This window comes from Nomascus leucogenys, chromosome 7b, assembly GCF_006542625.1.
Source record: "Nomascus leucogenys isolate Asia chromosome 7b, Asia_NLE_v1, whole genome shotgun sequence".
Taxonomy (NCBI): Eukaryota; Metazoa; Chordata; class Mammalia; order Primates; family Hylobatidae; genus Nomascus; species Nomascus leucogenys.
In genome coordinates, this window is record NC_044387.1 from 72,400,479 (window position 1) to 72,419,662 (window position 19,184).

General features: G+C 40.2%; 1 protein-coding gene across 3 annotated transcripts in view; it reads right to left on the reverse strand.

Moving 5' to 3' along the window:
- Positions 1 to 18,951, reverse strand: part of GATB (glutamyl-tRNA amidotransferase subunit B) — an 81,226-nt gene extending 62,275 nt beyond the window's left edge. The window contains exons 1-2 of one of the 3 annotated variants that reach the window (XR_004031040.1): positions 18,690 to 18,951; positions 16,626 to 16,776 (exon numbers count right to left, since the gene is read on the reverse strand). Coding sequence is in view for 2 of the 3 variants with exons in the window: in XM_003257836.4 (XP_003257884.1) it covers positions 16,626 to 16,776; positions 18,690 to 18,865 (327 nt within the window). In the remaining variant the exon portion in view is untranslated. The remainder of the gene's footprint in view (positions 1 to 16,625; positions 16,777 to 18,689) is intronic. The other 2 variants (XM_003257836.4, XM_030816240.1) reach the window with 2 other exon arrangements.
- Between the last annotated feature and the right edge of the window lie 233 nt (positions 18,952 to 19,184).

The window sequence follows — 19,184 nt, forward strand, 5'->3', positions numbered from 1 at the left end:
CTGCTGAAAATCAGCTCTAGAAAGAAAACATTACATATTAAAGCTATCTACCTAAACTTTCCTATGCCATAGATTCAATTAAGCTATGGGATATATTAAGGCCCTTGTGTATGTAATCAAGTATGGTGCAACCAAAATCTGTTAAGAGAATTCCACAGTATCTAGAGAAAAGTATATAAACCCTGCAAATAGACACCATATACATGCATAATCAAGAGTATGAAAGGAAGATTTGTTCTTTTAACTGGTAGGAAAATAATTTTCCCCCATTGTACCTTTTCTAGCTGAAAATACTTTTAGCTTCCCCCAAATTGTATGTGTGTCTTATTTTCTATCAGTGCTTCCATTCTGTTGCCTCACTATGTAAATGTACATGTATATTTATCAATTTGTGCTTCTCTGAAAGACATCTGTGACTGAAAACTTCTCATTAATTGTTACTCATACTGTTGTGAATACATGCCATCCTAAGTTATGTCAGGATAGTATGATGTAAGTGTTTACCACTGCCACTCCCAGCCCAACTCTATTGGCCACTATGAAGTGGAAGTATCTGTGCTCACATTTTAATGATGCAAAGTTAAAAACATGAGTACTGATATGGTTTGGCTGTTCCCCACCCAAATCTCATCTTGAATTCCCACATGTTGTGGGAGGGACCCAGTGGGAGGTAACTGAATCATGGGGGCAGGTCTTTCCTGCGCTGCTCTCGTGATAGAGAATAAGTCTCACAAGATCTGATGGTTTTAAAACTGGGTATTTCCTTGCACGAGCTCTTTTCTCTCGTCTGCTGCCATGTGAGGCAGAAAAGATACCTGAAAATGTGGAAGTGACTTTGGATCTGGGTACCAGGCAGAGACTGGAACAGTTTGGAGGGCTCAGAAGAAGACAGCAAAATGTGAGAAAGTTTGGAACTTCTTAGAGACTTGTTGAATGACTCTGACCAAGCCTGATAGCGATATGGAAAATAAGGTCCAGGCTGAAGTGGTTTCAAATGGAGATGAGGAACTTGTTGGGAACCGAAGCAAAGATAACTCTTGTAAGGTTTTAGCAAAGAGACTGGTGGCACTTTGCCCCTGCCCTGGAGATTTGTGGAACTTTGAAATTGAGAGAGATGATTTAGGGTATCCGACAGAAGAAATTTCTAAGCGGCAAAGCATTCAAGAGTTGACTTGGGTGCTGTTAAAGGCACTTCGTTTTATAAAAGAAGCAGAGCATAAAGTTTGGAAAATTTGCAGCCTGACAATGTGGTAGAAAAGAAAAACCCATTTTCTGAGGAGAAATCGAAGCCAGCTGCAGAAATCTGCATAAGTAATGAGAAGGAGAATGTTAATCTCAAGACGGGGAAAATGTCTCCAGGGTATATCAGAGGTCTTCACAGTAGCCCCTCTCATCACAGGCCTGGAGGCCTAGGAGAAAATGGTTTTGTGGCCAGGCCCAGGGTGCCCCTGCTGTGTGCTGTCTAGGGACTTGATGCCCTGCATCCCAGCCACTCCAGCGTGACTAAAAGGGGCAAAGGTACAGCTTGGACTGTTGCTTCAGAAGGTGGAAGCTGCCAAGCCTTGGCAGCTTCCACGTGGTGTTGAGCCTGTGGGTGCACAGAAGTCAAGAACTGAGGTTTGGGAACCTCCACCTAGATTTCAGAAGATGTACAGAAACGCCTGGATGTCCAGGCAAAAGTTTGCTGCAGGGGCGGGGTCAAAATGGAGAACCTCTGCTGCTGGGCAGTGCAGAAGGCAAATGTGGAGTCAGAGCCCCCAGACAGAGTCCCTACTAGGGTACCATGCTGTGAGAAGAGGGCCACCTTCCTCCAGACCCCAGAAAGGTAGATCCACTGACAGTTTGCACTGTGTGCCTGGAAAAGCCGCAGACACTCAATGCCAGCCCATGAAAGCAATCATGAAGGAGACTGTACCCTGCAAAGCAACAGGGGTGGAGTTGCCCAAGACCATGGGAACCCACCTTTTGCATCAGCCAGTGTGACCTGGATGTGAGACGTGGAGTCAAAGGAGATCATTTTGGAGATTTAAGATTTGGCTGCCATGCTGGATTTCGGATTTGCATGGGGCTTGTAGCCCCTTTGTTTTGGCTAATTTCTCCCATTTGAAATGGCTGTATTTATCCAATGCCATACCCCCATTGTACCTAGGAAGTAACTAACTTGCTTTCGATTTTACAGGCCATAAGTGGAAAGGACTTGCCTTGTCTCAGATGACACCTGGGACTGTGGACTTCTGAGTTAATGCTGAAATAAGTTAAGACTTTGAAGGACTGTTGTGAAGGCATGATTGCTTTTGAAATGTGAGGACATGAGATTTGGGAGGGGCCAGGGGTGGAATGATATGGTTTGGCTGTGTCCCCACCCAAATCTCATCTTGAATTCCCACATGTTGTGGGAGGGACCTGGTTGGAGGTAATTGAATCATGGGTGCAGGTCTTTCCTGTGCCATTCTCGTGATAGTAAGTCTCACGAGATCTGATAGTTTTAAAGATGGGAATTTCCTTGCACAAGCTGTCTTCTCTTGTCTGCTGCCATATAAGACATGCCTTTCACCTTCCGCCATGATTGTGAGGCCTCCCCAGCCAGGTGGAACGGTAAGTCCAATAAACCTCTTTCTTTTGTAAATTGCCCAGTCTGAGGTATGTCTTTATCAGCAGTGTAAAAATGCCTAATACAAGTATTATAATAACACCAAATAAAATTTACGTGCTACTTGAGAGTGTATGAAGTGCTTTCACATATATTAACTTCTCTGCACAGATGTAAAAATGAAAAAGAATCAGAGATAAGGTAAATAAGATAGCTAGCTGGCTGTGGTAAGCAAACAGGTTATGAGTGACTACAGGCATCCTAAATGTTTACAACCAGCTATAAAGGAAAAACTCCCTGCTAAGTTTTGTCGGAAATGAACAATTAGCAAGTATTGCAGAAGCAAATGTAATCTGGTGCTTATACTAAGAATAGGGACCAGGCAATTCTCACTTCTATTTTTAGCTGGGTTCCTGACCTCCTTGTGTCCTTGGATAAGTCAGTAAGATCAGTTTCCTCTCCTATCAACTGGGGTTGGAGCCCCTGACCTTGCTCATTGGGATGGCCTATGAGTTGGCAAATATCACTGAAAATTCAAAATGCTATTGACAATCACATTATTATTGCCTGTCTGCATTTCCTAAGAAAGCTGCAAAGCATGACAAAGACCCTTGATTGATTACGCTTCTTGCTTCTATACTTGTAAAAGGAGATTCGTGCATCAAAATTTAGAATGGAATTATTTTAAGGCTCCCGGCAGCACTAATGCCTTTTGATTCCCAGTTATTCTCCCTGCCCCAGCTCCAGTCCTTATAATGATGCATCCAGTGGTGAAAGGCTGGGGAACACAAAGGCTCACTAGCAAGAACTCTCTGCCATGAGGAACAGAATGCTCTTCAGAGGAGCCCAGCCTGACTACCTACCCATGCCAGAATCACCAAGCCTACGTTTGTCATCTCTGGTATGCCAATGGCAAAATCACTTCCTAACTTTGCCAAGATTTTTAAGAGCTGAGGAAAAAAACTCCCCAAGATGCCGCAGCATAGAAAATAGCCGACTCTCCCCACAATGTTACATGTGAAGCCGCAAACACACATAAAAATGGCCAAGAAAGGCCAAGCCAATGGCCTCAGATGACAAGTGCGTCTACTTGCAGTATAAACAAAGAATTCCATAAGACTCACCCAAAAAGAGCTTCTCACATCTACTCCCAGACATGACGTGACACTGGCTTCATGCTTTTGAGGGCAGAATTTGGGCAACAGTCATTCCCCTGCCCCTAGGTTTCCATGTGACAGGACTTTGCTTTCTACTCCATATTCTCTTGTCCCCAAAAGAGTGACTTTTCTGACAAGTGACTTTGGGAAATGGAACCACATGAGTGGGTTGGCCCTGTGGCTGAGCATTCCTATAGAAGCTTATAGTATAAATTATCAGGACAAAGCCTGCATGAGTTCTTCCTAATCAACATGCCGACAATGACGGGACAGTCGGCTCTACTTGGCCACATGATAAGCTTTTTGCAGAAGCAAGTTCGTCCTCTACAAGTGAAAAGCCTGCAGTTTTGGAGAGCTGAGTTCAACAGAGGCAGCAGGTACTAAAAAGCATGTGGCTAAACATCACGTTGCATTTTTCAATCAAGCTATTATCTGTAATAAAGCTGGTATGTTCATTTCCATCTGTCTGACTTCTGTGCTGATTTCTCAGTTGGTTCTGACTCAAGACAGGAAGAGAGTATTATTTTTATTGACCCACTAAAACTACACAATATCTTCCTAGAAACTCTTTCCTAGTACAGTCGTGCATCACTTACCAATGCAGATATGTTCTGAGAAATGCCTTGTTAGGTGACTTTGCTGTTGTATGAACATCATAAGAGTGTACTCATACAAACCTGGATGGGATAGCCCTCTACACACCTAGGCTATAGGATATAGCCTATTGCTCCTAGGCTACAAAACTGTACAGCATGTTATGTACTGAATACTGTAGGGAACTGTAACACAACCGTAAGTATTTGTGTATCTAAACATATCGTCATGTATTATGCCATGATGATAAGATGGCTATGACATCACCAGGCCATAGGAATTTTTCAGCTGCATTGTAATTTTATGGGACCACCATCATATATGTAGTCTGCTGTTACCAAAATGTCATTATGCAGTACATGATGTACTCATAAAAACCATCTAGCAATCCCCGCAGCATCACCAATGATGCCACAAAGCAGAAGAAACCCAAGAGGGCAGCTGCCATGGCCAGGCATGTATTGCCTTTGCAGGAAGAGCTTTGCCAGGCCTGCTGTAATTTGTTAAGTTCGAGAACTGTCCATGGAAGAAAAATGAATGGTACCCAGCTGCATGATTTCAGGCTGCGTTTTTATTATAGGCTTCTAGTATAAATCACCAGAACAAAGCCTCTATGAGCTACTTGAATGGCAGAGACAAAAATAGTGTCACAGAACACTGTTAGGTTTTTTTTTGGACTACTACATATTTATATCACCAAAAGACTCCTAAGCTTTTGTACTCCCAGGCATCTTTGGTAATGTGTTCATACTTTATTTTCTGCACACTCCTACCTCTCTTTCCAGTACAGGAGTGCCCCCTTATCCATGAGGGATAGGTTCCAAGACCCCTGGGGAACGCCTAAGACCTCGGATGGTACCAAGTCTGACATAGACTATTTTTTTCCCTATCCATAGGTATGTATGATAAAGTTTAATTTATAAATTATGCACAGCAAGAGATTAACAATAATAATAAAAAAGAACAATATACTGTAATCAAAGTTATATGAATGTGGTCTCTCTCAAAATATCTTATTCTCCTGCACTGAGGGTAACTGAAACTACAGATAAGGGAGTAGTACTATTGTATTACAGATTTTTGGTTGCAGTAGTGTACAAAATTCATTTTGAGCAGTTAATAATTCTAAGTATAATACTGTCTTCTCTAATAAGGGCTTATTATTTTGCTCCATATCTCATCCACATGCATATTTTTGAGGGAAAACAAACCAATAAAAGGATGTGGAAATGGGAAAAAAGCCTTTCCCAAACAATACTGGCAGTTTCTTGCTCAGGAATGAATCTGTGGGGAGATAAGCAAGCTGCCTGGAGACTTCCATTACTAGGAAAGGAACACCAAGCTCCTGAGAAACACTGCTGAGTCAGGGAGATGCTCTGCAGACCCAGAAAATTCACCCAGGGGGAGGCCAGACAAGGTCCCTCAGGTTCGCCAAGGCTGCGGTGGAGAGGAAAGAGAACTCTCAATTTCCTCATTGATTTCTCCCACTAGAGCCAGCTGCTCCTGTCAACACCATCATATTGCTTTTTGTTGTTCTTTAGGAGGAGTGAGATGGCATCATCATTTCTACACAAAGGTTAAGGGAATCATTTTATTAAGGATGAAGCTTTTTTTTTGGGAAAATGATCATCTTTAAAGGCAACAGGTGAGAGAGTGCATCCTTACACATCTAGCGGGAATTTGGAAAGAGCTCAGTCACCTGATCCGTGTCTGTGATGAGAGGACAGATAAGAGGTACTGGGATGTTCACCAATCTTGGCCCTAACTAGTGTGAACTGCAATACATACACAACAACACAGAAGAATTACAATGGGAAGGGAGGGATATCTTTTTTTTTTTGAGGCGGAGTCTCGCTCTTTCGCCCAGGCTGGAGTGCAGTGGCACTATCCTGGCTCACTGCAAGCTCCGCCTCCCCAGATAATGCCATTCTTCTGCCTCAGCCTCCTGAGTAGCTGGGACTATAGGTGCCCGCCACCGCACCCAGCTAATTGCTTGTATTTTTAGTAGAGACAGGGTTTCACCGTGTTAACCAGGATGGTCTCGATCTCCTGACCTCGTGATCCGCCTGCCTCGGCCTCCCAAAGTGCTGGGATAACAGGCGTGAGCCACTGCACCTAGCTAGGAGGGATATCTTAATGGGACAGGGCAAGGGGGCCAGAGAGAGGTTAAAGGTGCCTTCCCTGCCCCATTCTGAGTCACCCATATTCACAGCCTTTGTTTCATCCCCTCCCTTCTATAAGGTTTCTACCTTAGTAAAGTTTCAGCCAGATTTTAGATTTTGGTGGGTGGCAGTGGGACAGGGGGTATGGGAGTCTGCCCTAAGAATTGATAGTCTGCTCTCAGACAGGCTTGGGGTCAGATGTACTAACTCTGTGGTCCAGAAGCCCCTAAGCTAAGAGGTAAATATGGAAAATGGCCCTGGCTTAGACCTGGAGCATCAGGCAAAAGCCAATGCAAAAGCGCTTTAAAGAGATGCACTCTCAACAAGATCCCACTAATAAAGCCCTGTCAGATATGGCTTCATAATAAAAAAATTACAAAATATACCAGAAAATAATCCACTGCCAGCTAGAATCAGCAGTCAAGCAAAAAGCATAATAAGATCACTCAAGAACTTCAGGTAATGGAATTACTGAATACAGACTATAAAACAAGTAGCTGTAAAATTATGAAAGAAATAAAGAACTGAATACATGAAAAAAGAACAAGATATTTTCAAAAGGCTAGAAAAATTTAAAAGAGAAAAACAGAATTTCTGTAATTGAAAGATCTAGTGAACTAAAAACCTCAATGGATATGTAAAAGAGTGAATACTATAAAGAAAATTACTGAACTAGAAGTCAGTGTAGAGAAAACCGGTCAGAATGAAGCCTAGAGAAAAGATCCTAAAAGAATTTTCCCGTGACCGCTATTCGCATGGTGATATGTACAGCTAAGAGTTGCCCATAGACAGAGTGCTTTCTTCATGGTGAGTCTGGGGAAATCCGGTGCACAGGGCCCTGAATTGCAGACTAATTAGGTGAGACTTCCTTTATCCATTTCTTCTTCTGACTCAGCACTTTTGTCTTTGCTCCCTCCCTAGGTTTAGATCTCACACCTAGAGGACATCATAATACATGGTGCATACAACCAGCATCAGTGCTGTGTAGTCAATGCCTCTGTATGTGTATAAGCATGTGGACATACATCTATAAACATATTACACATACATCTGTTAATGAGATTAATGTTTTTGGATGTATACTCATATATACATATCTGTAAAATAATAGCCACCTACATAAATCTGACTTCCAGTAACTCCAACTATAGTGGAACAGGTTGAGAGCTAATTGCTGAACTGGAAGTGAGAAACTTTGGTTCTAATCTGAATGGAATGTTAAGAAATTGTGTGACCATGGGCAAGTCCCAACAGCAGTTCTCTCATCTGTAAATTAAAAGGACTGAACTGAATGATTTTCAGGACCTCTTCCTATTCCAGTGTCACATGATGATGCTAAATAGCTTTCATAGCATCCATGTACTTTATTTTGTAGGACAGGTTTCTACTCAAGAGCTTTGTTCTTATTTATATATACAAAAGTGATAATCTGACTTTGTGAACTAATCAGAAATAATCATTGAGAAGTGAAAAATGAGCAAGGGATTCCTAGAGCCAAATATACTGACAGCAGCTTTAAAAACATGGTGAGGAACACATAACTATAAAAGCAGGGAAAAACAATGTAATATGAAACCTAAAAACAATGGCTATCTTTAGCCATTTACTGTAGGATCAAAAAGCTTTACACACCTCAATAGACCTTGAAGGCACCATTACAACACTGAGCAATAACTGATGTTGCTGATAAGCTTGGGTAATCAAGAAAAGGTTGTCTTATGTTCAGCCAGGACAAGAGACCCATAAAGAAGTTTAAAAAATAGCTAAACGGTTTTAGACAGGAAAATCCTTTCATATGGATGCTTCATGTGTGTGTACGCACGAGTATGCAAGTATATAGGGAAATATTTACTAGGGGTGCTATACACATGTTCTATGCAAGGTACTGTCAAGTGGCCCAAGAAAGATCCATGAATTGCTCTTTAGAAGCTTATAATCAAACACAGAAATCCTTATAAACAACATACATAAAACATAAAAAGATGTTCAGTCAACTATATGAAACAAATACATATTGATAGAAAGTAGAGGCCAGGCATGGTGGCTCATGCCTATAATCGCAGCACTTTGCGAGGCAGAGGCAGGAGGACTCCTTGAACCCAGGAGTTAGAAACTAGCCTGAGCAACATGGTAATGCCCTGTCTCTAAAAAAAATAAAAAATAAAAATAGTAGAAGCATTACTATTAATATGGTTAGGTTTCAGGTGGGGAATATTGCATGCAAAACTGGTAGAGAGGTGGGGAAGTGAAAATGGCTGTGAAGAGAGAGGCTTTCAAGAACCCACTGAAAGTTAGAAAAAGATCTATGGCAGGGAAGGAGTCAAATGCTTCCTACAGGGAGGAAGGTGAGATCATGCTGCCTGCTGAACGTGAAAGTCATCATTGTCATGAGTCACTGAGTTCATGAGAGACATCCAGTTAACTAAGTTATAAGGCAGGTTTAGACCATCAGCAGAGTGAGAGCTGAAAAGGAACCTTCCACATTTGTGGGTATGAGCTCACAGACACATACCTCTTTTAGGGTGACAAGGGTCACTGTACACAACACTTCATCCCTGCAACACCTCACTCTCAAAAGCATGGAGATAACTATAGAAGTGATTTGGAGAGTGACTGGCAAGAAGCAAGTCTGAGCATACAATATAATTATAAATCTTTCAGATTACATTAAAGCAAATCATTGAAATGGAAAGAAATTTCATAGAAAATGGTCACATTTTGTCTTCTTAAATAGCTAAACATCATCTAAGTGTGAATGGACAGAGAGATAAATATAGATCTGATTATAAATGTATGTATTTAAAGACTTTTCCCTAATGATGCTATCTTCAATTTGTTTCACTTCTACATTTTGAGTTAAAAACAACTTTTATAATTATGTTCAGAATTAAGAGTCAGAAAAGCATTTCAGAAAGCCTGATGCTCCCTAGACTAGTCAAGGGTTTCTAAATCTAGTAGGTTCTTCAAAACAAAAGTTATCACCAATATCTTCTATGTTCAGTCAGAATGCTGCAGATTTACCTAGCTTGAACGAAATCTGTCATAAGGAATCTAAAAAATAAATTAATTCCAAAGTACTTTAGAAAAGCGTTCACATCACCATTTCTTCAGGGAGGCAAGACCCCTTCTGCTGCAATGTGCATACATATGTACCAGAATGAATCTCTAGCAGAAAGCACAGCATTCACATTGTTTGTTAGTTCTCAGAGGGCAGGCATCACATCATATTTATTCACATCATATTTCTTTCCCTCTTCATTCCCCTTATTCTGGCTAATAGTATGCACTCTTGTGAATAAAAGAAAGTTTTGTAAAATGTAGTAAACAACATTCCTATTTTCATTCCATAGCTTCCAGGGCCAATTCTAAATACCTTTGATATGGAAAGCCCTGAATGCTTTTTTAAGACAGGCTGATCCTGAGAAAAGAGGAGGATATTCTCGCATACATGTGTGAAAAACAGCTTTTATGGTCTTTCCCCCAGTTCTGGAAACAAGAGGCATTCACAGTTGCTAGGGAGTTCTGTGTTACATACAGATAAGAGCTTTCAGACAAGCAAAACAAGAGCAGAGTTCCTCATTTCTTATTAATCGAATTGTAGTGCAGCCTGATTATCAGGAGTTATCCACTGTGCCACACTGAGCATTCCTACGGCAGAGGCGACGGTGTCCTCCTCTTTCTCCTGCGTGGGAACTGACACCAGGAGAGGGCAAGCATTTCCGATGACAAAAAGTGAATGTGTGTGTGTGTATGTGTAAACATGGGTTTGCACATGCAAAAATTTCAAACAAACTTGATTCTTTGCTGAAATCTCACCATTACTGGAAATATTATTTGGCCAATTATGAAACAGACTTGTAAATCCCATGACATTTTACCAAACAAATATATTGTCTTTCTTATTTTTCTTCCCATTTCACATCCATATACAAAGTATTACAAGTAGAAAAACTGGAATGACATTGTTAAATAGGAAATAACTAAGCAAACAACCTAAGATCCTGTCTATAGATCTATAGGTGAATAATTACTTAATAAATTAAGGAAGACTCTGCGCCACAGTTAAGAGATTTTACTAGGTCAAAATATTGAGTGAAGTTGAATCCCTACTAATAGAAACAAAGAATGCTGTCCTTAGTGTAGCTGTAATCCTGCCTATAAGCAGTGAAATGGGCTGGCTGACCTTTTCATCCTCAAGATTTATGATGGGCTTCCATAAAATCCTAAAACTGAGGGAAAATAAGAAAATAAAAAGATCCTAAAAAACATACAGAATAAGGGTTACTAATCAGAATGGGGAGGGGGTTGGTCAAGACAGCAGGTGTGCTCCAGACATGCTGGGGAACAGGAAGATGGAGGCAGGAGACAGAAATGAAGTATTCTATTTATACACACATACATTTATATATACATATAAATTTACAAATACACAGATGTGTACATGCCCAGAGCCAAGCTCAAAGCAAGAAAATCCCCTGGGGCCACAGAAGTAACGGTAGTTTAAAGCCATGTGACACCAGGGGTAACCACAAGAGACAGGGGGAAGCTGCCCAGGGTCAGGTAGAGAAGCTCAGATCTCACTGCACTGTACTCAGACTCTGACTCAATCCCTTTGTTTTCACCTCAGCCAGCCTTCCACAATACTTGACACCCCCACATCCTGAGCGTTTTTGAGGTTGTGTAGGATACATCATCTCAGGTCTCGCTAGTGTCCCTTCCTGCAGGCACTTAGGTCACAGTGCATCCTCTGCAAAGTGAGGCCCTCCTCCACCTACCATCTCTCTCTCACACACTCTTGTCTCCTCTCCCGTTCTTTTGTAGGCTTATCGTATTTGCATTCTTTCACTATCATTTCAGTGGGGTTTCTTCGGGTTACAGAGAGGATGGATTAAAATGTATGTGTTCAGTTGGCCATATTAATCAAAAGCCTCTCCTGTCTTTACCCCTTCTTCATTGGCTCCTTCTCATCGGCATTTTTTAAAAATTGTTTTATTGCAGCAAGAACACTTAACATGAGATCTATCCTCTTAAACACATTTTAAGTGTACATTATCATAGACTATATAACTCATCAGCATTTAATCATTCCCAAGTCTCTCCAATATTAAGACATGACCAATAAATGTTTTCTCTTGATTCCATGTCTCCTTTCACTTGCTGCATTCTGCTGGCCTTCATAGTAAAACTTTTTGAAACAGTTGCCCACACTCACTTCTTCCTCCATGCCATGACATTTCTCAATTCACTATCACCTACCTTCTGTTTCCATCACCCCACTCAAACTGTTCTTGCAAAGGATACCCTTCTTAATAAATCCAATGGGCACTTCCTAGTCCTCACTTTACTTGACCTCTCAGTAGCATCCAACGTTCTTGTACTCCCTCCTTCGCAAAACACTCACTTCCTTGGAGTTTCTGGCCCTGCACTCTCCTTATGTCTTCTTATCTCTTTACAAATGGGAACAACACCCCTTATGAGGGCTTACATGGTACAGGCTATGCTTTCTGCTCTAGCCTCACCTCTTGCAATGCCCATATTCAAGTTCTATGCTACAACACATGGAAAATGTTTCAGTTTCTAGAGCAAGCCACATTGTTTTTCGTCTGGTCTTTGTACATCCTATTCACTTTTTACTTGGCCAGTTTCCTCAATTCCTTATATGTGTGTTGAATACTCTTCCTATGTGCTCCTCAAGCACCTTGTATTTCCACGACTAACATGTTTATTAAAAGGTAGTGCAACTGCCTGCTTGCTCGTTCATGCTCCATGTGGGCAACACCCGTATCTATCTTCTACCAAGTTCAAAACTGTGTCACTAGAGCTACACAAGGGCTAGCATAATGTAGGCATCCAATATATGCCAGCTGAGTGAATGAAGACACAACCGACAGAGAAGAATAAAATGTCAACAGAGAAGAATAAAATGTCTACAGAAAGACTATACATTATCACAATTGTTTTAAGTAACAATCCTAATTTTTTACTAAATCAAGAGCCAATACCATGTTGAACCAAAGAAACACTGCAAGTAATTACAGATAGAAAAAGTTCATAAGCCTTCTTTTCTGCAATAAAAGTAATTATTTCTAATTCAGAAATAATTTTATCCAATATACTAGTTTTTACTGGTTTTTATTATTTACTTAATTCTCTATACATCTCTGAGGTGATGAGAACCCCAGGTTAGTTTCTGTTGGCAGATCATTTAACTAGTGAAATCAAGGTTAAGTGACCAATTGTTATGTGTAGCATTTACTTTTGCTCTCACTGGCAATGTAACTGTGCACAATAACTCAGGAGAGCCTTTGTAAAGATAAAAGCCGCCAATCATTATGGGTATGCTAGTAGGTAAGATTTACCTTACCTATTATTAAGAACTTTTCAATTAATTACCTGTTATTACTTGTTAATTATCTGTTAATAAGAGCACTTATTACACACAATTACTGTTTTAAGTGTTTTAAAGGTACTGATTCATTTAATTCTCACACAAATCCCATGAGTCAAGTATCCCCATTTTATAAGAAACTGATGCAAAGAAGATTAAGTAATCTACATGAAAATTCTATTCATCTCACTAGAATTTTTATCTTTAGCATTTTCCTATGTCACTAAAAGTCTATTATAAACATTATCAGTGGCCTCATAATGTTGCACTGTACTGATGTATTATAATTTACTCAATGATTCTCCCATTACTGAGAAATTGTGGTTACTTCCAATTCTCTACCTTTAAAAATAGATCTGCTATAGACATCTCTGCATATAAGTCTTTGCTCACATGTTATTATTTTCCAAGGACAGATTCCTAAAAGAATTACTAGGTCAATAAATATATGTTGGGCAAATAAAGTAGTCAAATTGCCATCTTGCCTAATTAGCTGTTTTTTCTTGATTTTATGCCTACAAAGTTTCTCCCCAACCCAAGGACAAACAAATATTCTCCTAGATATTTTTGGATTTAATTTGACATTTAACTTATATATATATGAACTTTGTTTTGATGTGTGAAATGAACGATACTTTTTCTCCAAATAGCTAACCAATTCCAAAATCATCAGTTAAATAACTTATCCTTTTCCCACTGATTTTTGCTTCTTCTCATATATATTTTCCCTTGTTGGTTTATTCTTTTGTCAGGAGGCAGTGAAACTTTGGGGAGAAAAGATAACAGGCTTAACACTGTAACCGCTGAATTTAAGATGTTTATGAATCATTCAGATGGAAATGTATAGTAGGACACAATAGATATAGGTTTCTTGCCTAAAAGAGAGATGGGAGCTTTATTTGAGGGTAAAAAGATTACTCAGGGGAACACAGGGAACAGAAGAATTGAGAGCCAAAGGATAGGGCATGGGAAACCAACATTTCAGGGCTGAGTGGCAGAACACAGCCATGTGAGAAGGCACAATCAGCCAGGTAGAGGGCAGGGAAGCAGCAGGAGAGAAGGGAGCAATATTGGGCAGAAAGAGTTTCAAGTATCATCATGAATCATACTTACACTTTTGGTTTACTTGACCAAAACAATAACATAACGTTCTACTAAAGTCCTCAGAAGCACAAACATATTCTCAAATTATTGGTTTCCTATAAATGGAGTTATAAGCAGAGTCTGGCTGTCAGAGCATGTTTATACATCTCCATAGGGCTTAGGGGAAGGACAACTGTCTAAAGGTTTTAGTGTCTAAAGGTTTTAGTGTATTTTAAATCTATTTAGAGGTAAATCAAAAGATTTTGAAATGTTTTGAGTGACAATGCTTAACTCTGGGAGTTTGGGTATAATGTTGCTCACGTACTAAATGAGGTCCCTTAAAGGCAGAAACATTTCTGAAAAAGAGGTAGATCCGCTCTGTCTATAGAATAACCCATTTAGGCTACTTAAACCATAAGCGTTGTAGGCTCTGAAGAGGAAAACAAATCCTAGCTCATACAAAACTGTATTTCCAGACTTTGTCTGCCATTTAATTAATGTAAGCCAAGCTCTCTCTCAACACTCAAATGTCCCAAACACCTTCACTGTGTTATTGATATGCTTATCAGTGAACAAGCACCTTCTTTTTTCGTGCATGACAAGTTTTACAAAGCAATTAAAATGTTGGCATTTTAATTATTTTGAATTTTTCTAATTTGGTCTAATTTTTGACCAAATTTAGGTACAGCTGGAGAGTCTATTTACAGAAAACATGCTTATCTGCAAATGGATCTGTTTCTAAAATGAACTATAATAAGTATGGCCTGATAGCCATCACATTCACAGCTGGAAAAACCTAGGAGGAACTCAGAGCTTATGCCTAATCTCTTGATAATTAACTACCACATAGGAAAAAACTGTTTTGAATCTGGAAGGGAAAATGTAGAGGTGTTATGACAACTTGCCTTCCATTTTACTTGTCTAAATAAATATTACTGTATTTCTACTATATCTGAATCTCTGCCCAAAAAACATGTCATATATTTATAACCAAAAAATTCACTCTTCTCAAACAAACAAAAAATCTTTCCGTAGATAGATCCCTAAGTCAGAGAGAGAGAAAGAGGGCACACCTCCACATCTATCTTCTCCCAGAGGGACCCAGCAGCAAATCAAAGGTGATCCTTGATATGGTCTGCAGGGATGGGAGTCCTCCATGACAGAAAACGCGAGTAAGAGAAAAGTTCCAAGACAAAGATGCTGCCCCAATACAACCAAAGCTGAGTGAGGCAGGCATACTGGAGGCACTGCCCAGAATCTTCCACTTTGGTCAGTGACTGAGAAAAGTATACCTCTGCCTCTGCAAGCCTGCCAGTGCTCAGTTCAAACAGCTTCCAGTTTTTGTTTTTGGTTTTTTTTTTTTTTTTTTTGAGACGGAGTCTCACTCTGTCGCCCAGGCTGGAGTGCAGTGGCACGATCTCGGCTCACTGCAAGCTCTGCCTCCCAGGTTCATGCCATTCTCCTGCCTCAGCCTCCCAAGTAGCTGGGACTACAGGAGCCCACCACCACGCCCGGCTAATTTTTTGCAGTTTATTGTTAGTACAGACGGGGTTTCACTGTGTTAGCCAGGATGGTCTCGATCTCCTGACCTTGTGATCCGCCCGCCTTGGCCTCCCAAAGTGCTGGGATTACAGGCGTGAGCCACCGCGCCCGGCCTCAACCAGCTTCCACTCTTATTTAAATGTTTGAGAGCATGGAATTCACCCATGACAATGTCTGCCCCTCCCCACCTTTGTCACCACCATGGATACACATTTCCTCCAAATATGGCAGGAAACCTCAAACACAGTTGATATTATACGTCCTGGACAGACCATATGCTATTTATTAGCTAAAACATTTACATTGTTCCCTTCATACGTTTCTTAAAAATTCAACCAATTATCTAAAAATATATGCAAAAAGTCTTGCTGATGAGTATATTGGGCCCAGTCATTCCATAGGATCAAGTAAAAATGAGTGGTTAAGTGAGTACAATAGTTAACTCACTGCATATTATGGCTGTTTTCTACATTATTGAGTGTTTCTTAATTTGCAATAACCACAATCATTACTGGCCTTACACTGTGAAATCATGTGATATATGCTGCTTCCTTTGAGTTGACTCCTCCTCCTCCTTCATTTATCTGCCTAAATTCTTTTGGGCTTCTCAAATAGCTCAGGCCACCACCTCTTCAGTAACCCTTCCTTAACCTAATGTACCCCTACTTCAATTTCTCACAATAGTCCTTTCTTTTACTGAATTAGTTGTCCCTCCTCTGGGTTTCATAACCATCCTCTGCATATTACCTTCAAAGAAGGAATCACACTGTCCTCTATTTGTTTATAAGACACATCTCCCCTACTAGTTTTTGAACTCCTTAAAGGCAAGGATCATCTTTATGACCCAGCTCAAAGCACAATGTCTGGTATTAGTAGGCATGCTAAAATGTTTGTGAAGGGATGAATACGTGTATGAATATGTTCAGACTTAGAAACAGCATCACAGAGATGGGTCTTTAGAAAACATTTAATATATCCCGCTTCACCCAAAATTCCCTAAATAAGTATTTCCAAAGAGTTGTGTTATTATTAAAACAAGAAAATAATTTTCCATGTTCTATATAAAATAAATATTTTCTAATGAAAATAGGATTAAATAAGAATCTTACCGGCAAAGTTCCAGGTAGAGATGCATCAAAAAAAGAAACCAAAGAATTTGGAGGTGCTGAAAAGCGAACTTGAGATCCAGAGAAGAGTTTAGAGTTGGAGGAAATCTGGGCATGAATTTCCAAACCTACTACAGCAGCCCATTTGTGTTCACTAAGAAGAAAGAGATAATGGTTAAGATGTAATTATATTTATCACCATGAATGAATTTTTATAAGTCTAAACCACAAATGTTAATTTCCTATATGTGTTTTAAACTTACTACAATGTTATATCTTCACATTAAAAATGTGTCATATTTTATCAGTGACTAAATAAAAAACAATTCAGAATAAGCGCCTACACTGAGATTGGCAAACTAAAATTTATTTACAAGATGGCATCAGAAGGCTGATGATATAAACATGAAGGCAATAGAGAAAGGAACAATTTGGCGTCTTAAAACAATTTAGAAATGGGTATCAGGTGACAACTGCGCGGCTGACTTCAGTGAAAAGCAGCATTTAACAAATTAACTGTACCTTATCAAGTAATCACTCAGTAAATGAAGAAAGCTGATCTTCCCCCATTATCTAGAATTAACATAAATGGCAACATTCTACTACTAGAGAAATAATGATAAATAGTTCCATGTCTCTTATTTAAAAAGAAATTCTCAACCATGTTTTGGTTTGCATGTATAATAACCAGAGAGACACAGATATAACAAATCACCACTAAATGATACTCTTGAAAAAATTTTGCAAAACTCCACCACATTAAACCATCTGATGCGGCATATTTTTGGTCCCCCAAATTACTTTCAATTCCTGAGACCTAATTTCAGGTTACTTTGTTTGTTTATGCTTATTTGCTATCAAATCTAAGAAGTTGTTAAATGCTATAATAATCTCTCTTATCTGGTCAGTCCTACTCTCTTGGATCTGTACACAGGCCTCTCTAGGTCCTTAAAAATGTGCTTATTCCCTATGAAATCCATGTATGTTCCTATCCTGCTCTTCTCCCAAGCAATTTTGTGTGTGTGTATATATATGTGTGTGTGTGTGTGTGTATGTGTATATATATACATATTTTACTTCATTTTGTTTTGTTTCAATCATTTCAACACATAAAGTTCTATATCTGAAGTAATGCAAGAATAAGTCCTTCTTTTTAAAGTTTGTAAAACACAGCCCATAAAGGAGGGGAATTAAAGTAAGAACTCATTAGAAATTCTGCATGCAGCAAAGCATCATTCAAAGTATTTTTGCAGTTCCATTACATGAGAGAAAAAATGTACTTTCCATTCACAAGGAAACAACCTAATTCACGAAACGAATACAAAACTGAATACTTCTTTCCGGACAATTTCCCTCTGTTCCTCCAACTGAAAGTAAAAATAATACCAACCAGTCTCAAAGAATAAACAAAATATTAGAAACTTGCCACATGTTTCTGTATTTAAAGAGAAACTATTTAATTTTTACATAATGAAGCATAAACAACTGTTCAGGGGATATCTGGCCAAATAAGCAAAACTCTCCATATAACCAGGGAGAGTATCTCTTCTTTTGGCTGCGTCCTCCTAGGTCTAGTCACACATATTCAACATAAAACGCCTGCACAGATAACTCGTGTTTTCTGACTAATGACAATAACCCACCACTACCAAGAGCTTGTAGGTAAAGGCTCCCTTTTTACCTTTAGAACGCTGCCGGCCCATACTAGCGCTAAATAAAATCAGCTAAATATGATCCCGCTTCTCGTGTCACCGTCCCCACTGCTAGTGCTATTAGTAAGATGACCGAATCCACTCTTCTGTCTGTGCACTCTTCAAGAAAATATTCGCTATTTTACACTCGCGAATTCCCCACCTACGTCTATTTGAAAACAGTGGTTTATATATGGGGGCGGAGCTGATAGAGGGCCTATTTTGTGCATTTATTTAGGTTTCGGGCTCCGGGTTATAACTCAATGCCCTCCCGTCAGCCAAAACGTCTAGAAGCTGGGCCGTAATTGCCATTATTTCCCCAGTCCTGCAGTTCCACCTCACAGTTAGGTGGGCAAAAATGTATGAAACAGAATACCCTTTCCTCGGCTTCTGGGCCGTGTGGAGGGGCTGTTGAGCCACTGAGCTCTGTCCCCTAATCCGGTTGGATGTGGAACCAGTCGGAGCCCCTCTTCGGTGGCAAGAACCGCCGTCGACCCAGGCGAAAGCCCAACGTCTTGCACCGCCGCCCCAGCGCAGCACGGGCGCCGCCATTGTAACTCCAGAGTCTTGGTCAGGTGACGCAGCCTCATCACTATGCCGCGAGGCTCCCTGGAAAGCGTAGTTCTGCAAATGTATTAAAAAACGCTATAGGCTCGGACCGGAAGACTACTATTCCCGGCGAGCATTGTGATTCTAAGCCTGCCGGAACCCGGCAGAGAGGAGAGGGTGGGAGGGTTTCTGGGTGGGGAGGTGTGACTCCTCCTAGCGGGGAGTTGGAGAGGTTTGTGGCTCTGACCGGGTGTATGAGTTTGAGCGTAAGCGCTTGGTGCTTGATGCTAAAAAGCGTGGCCGGGATTTTATAACCCAGTTA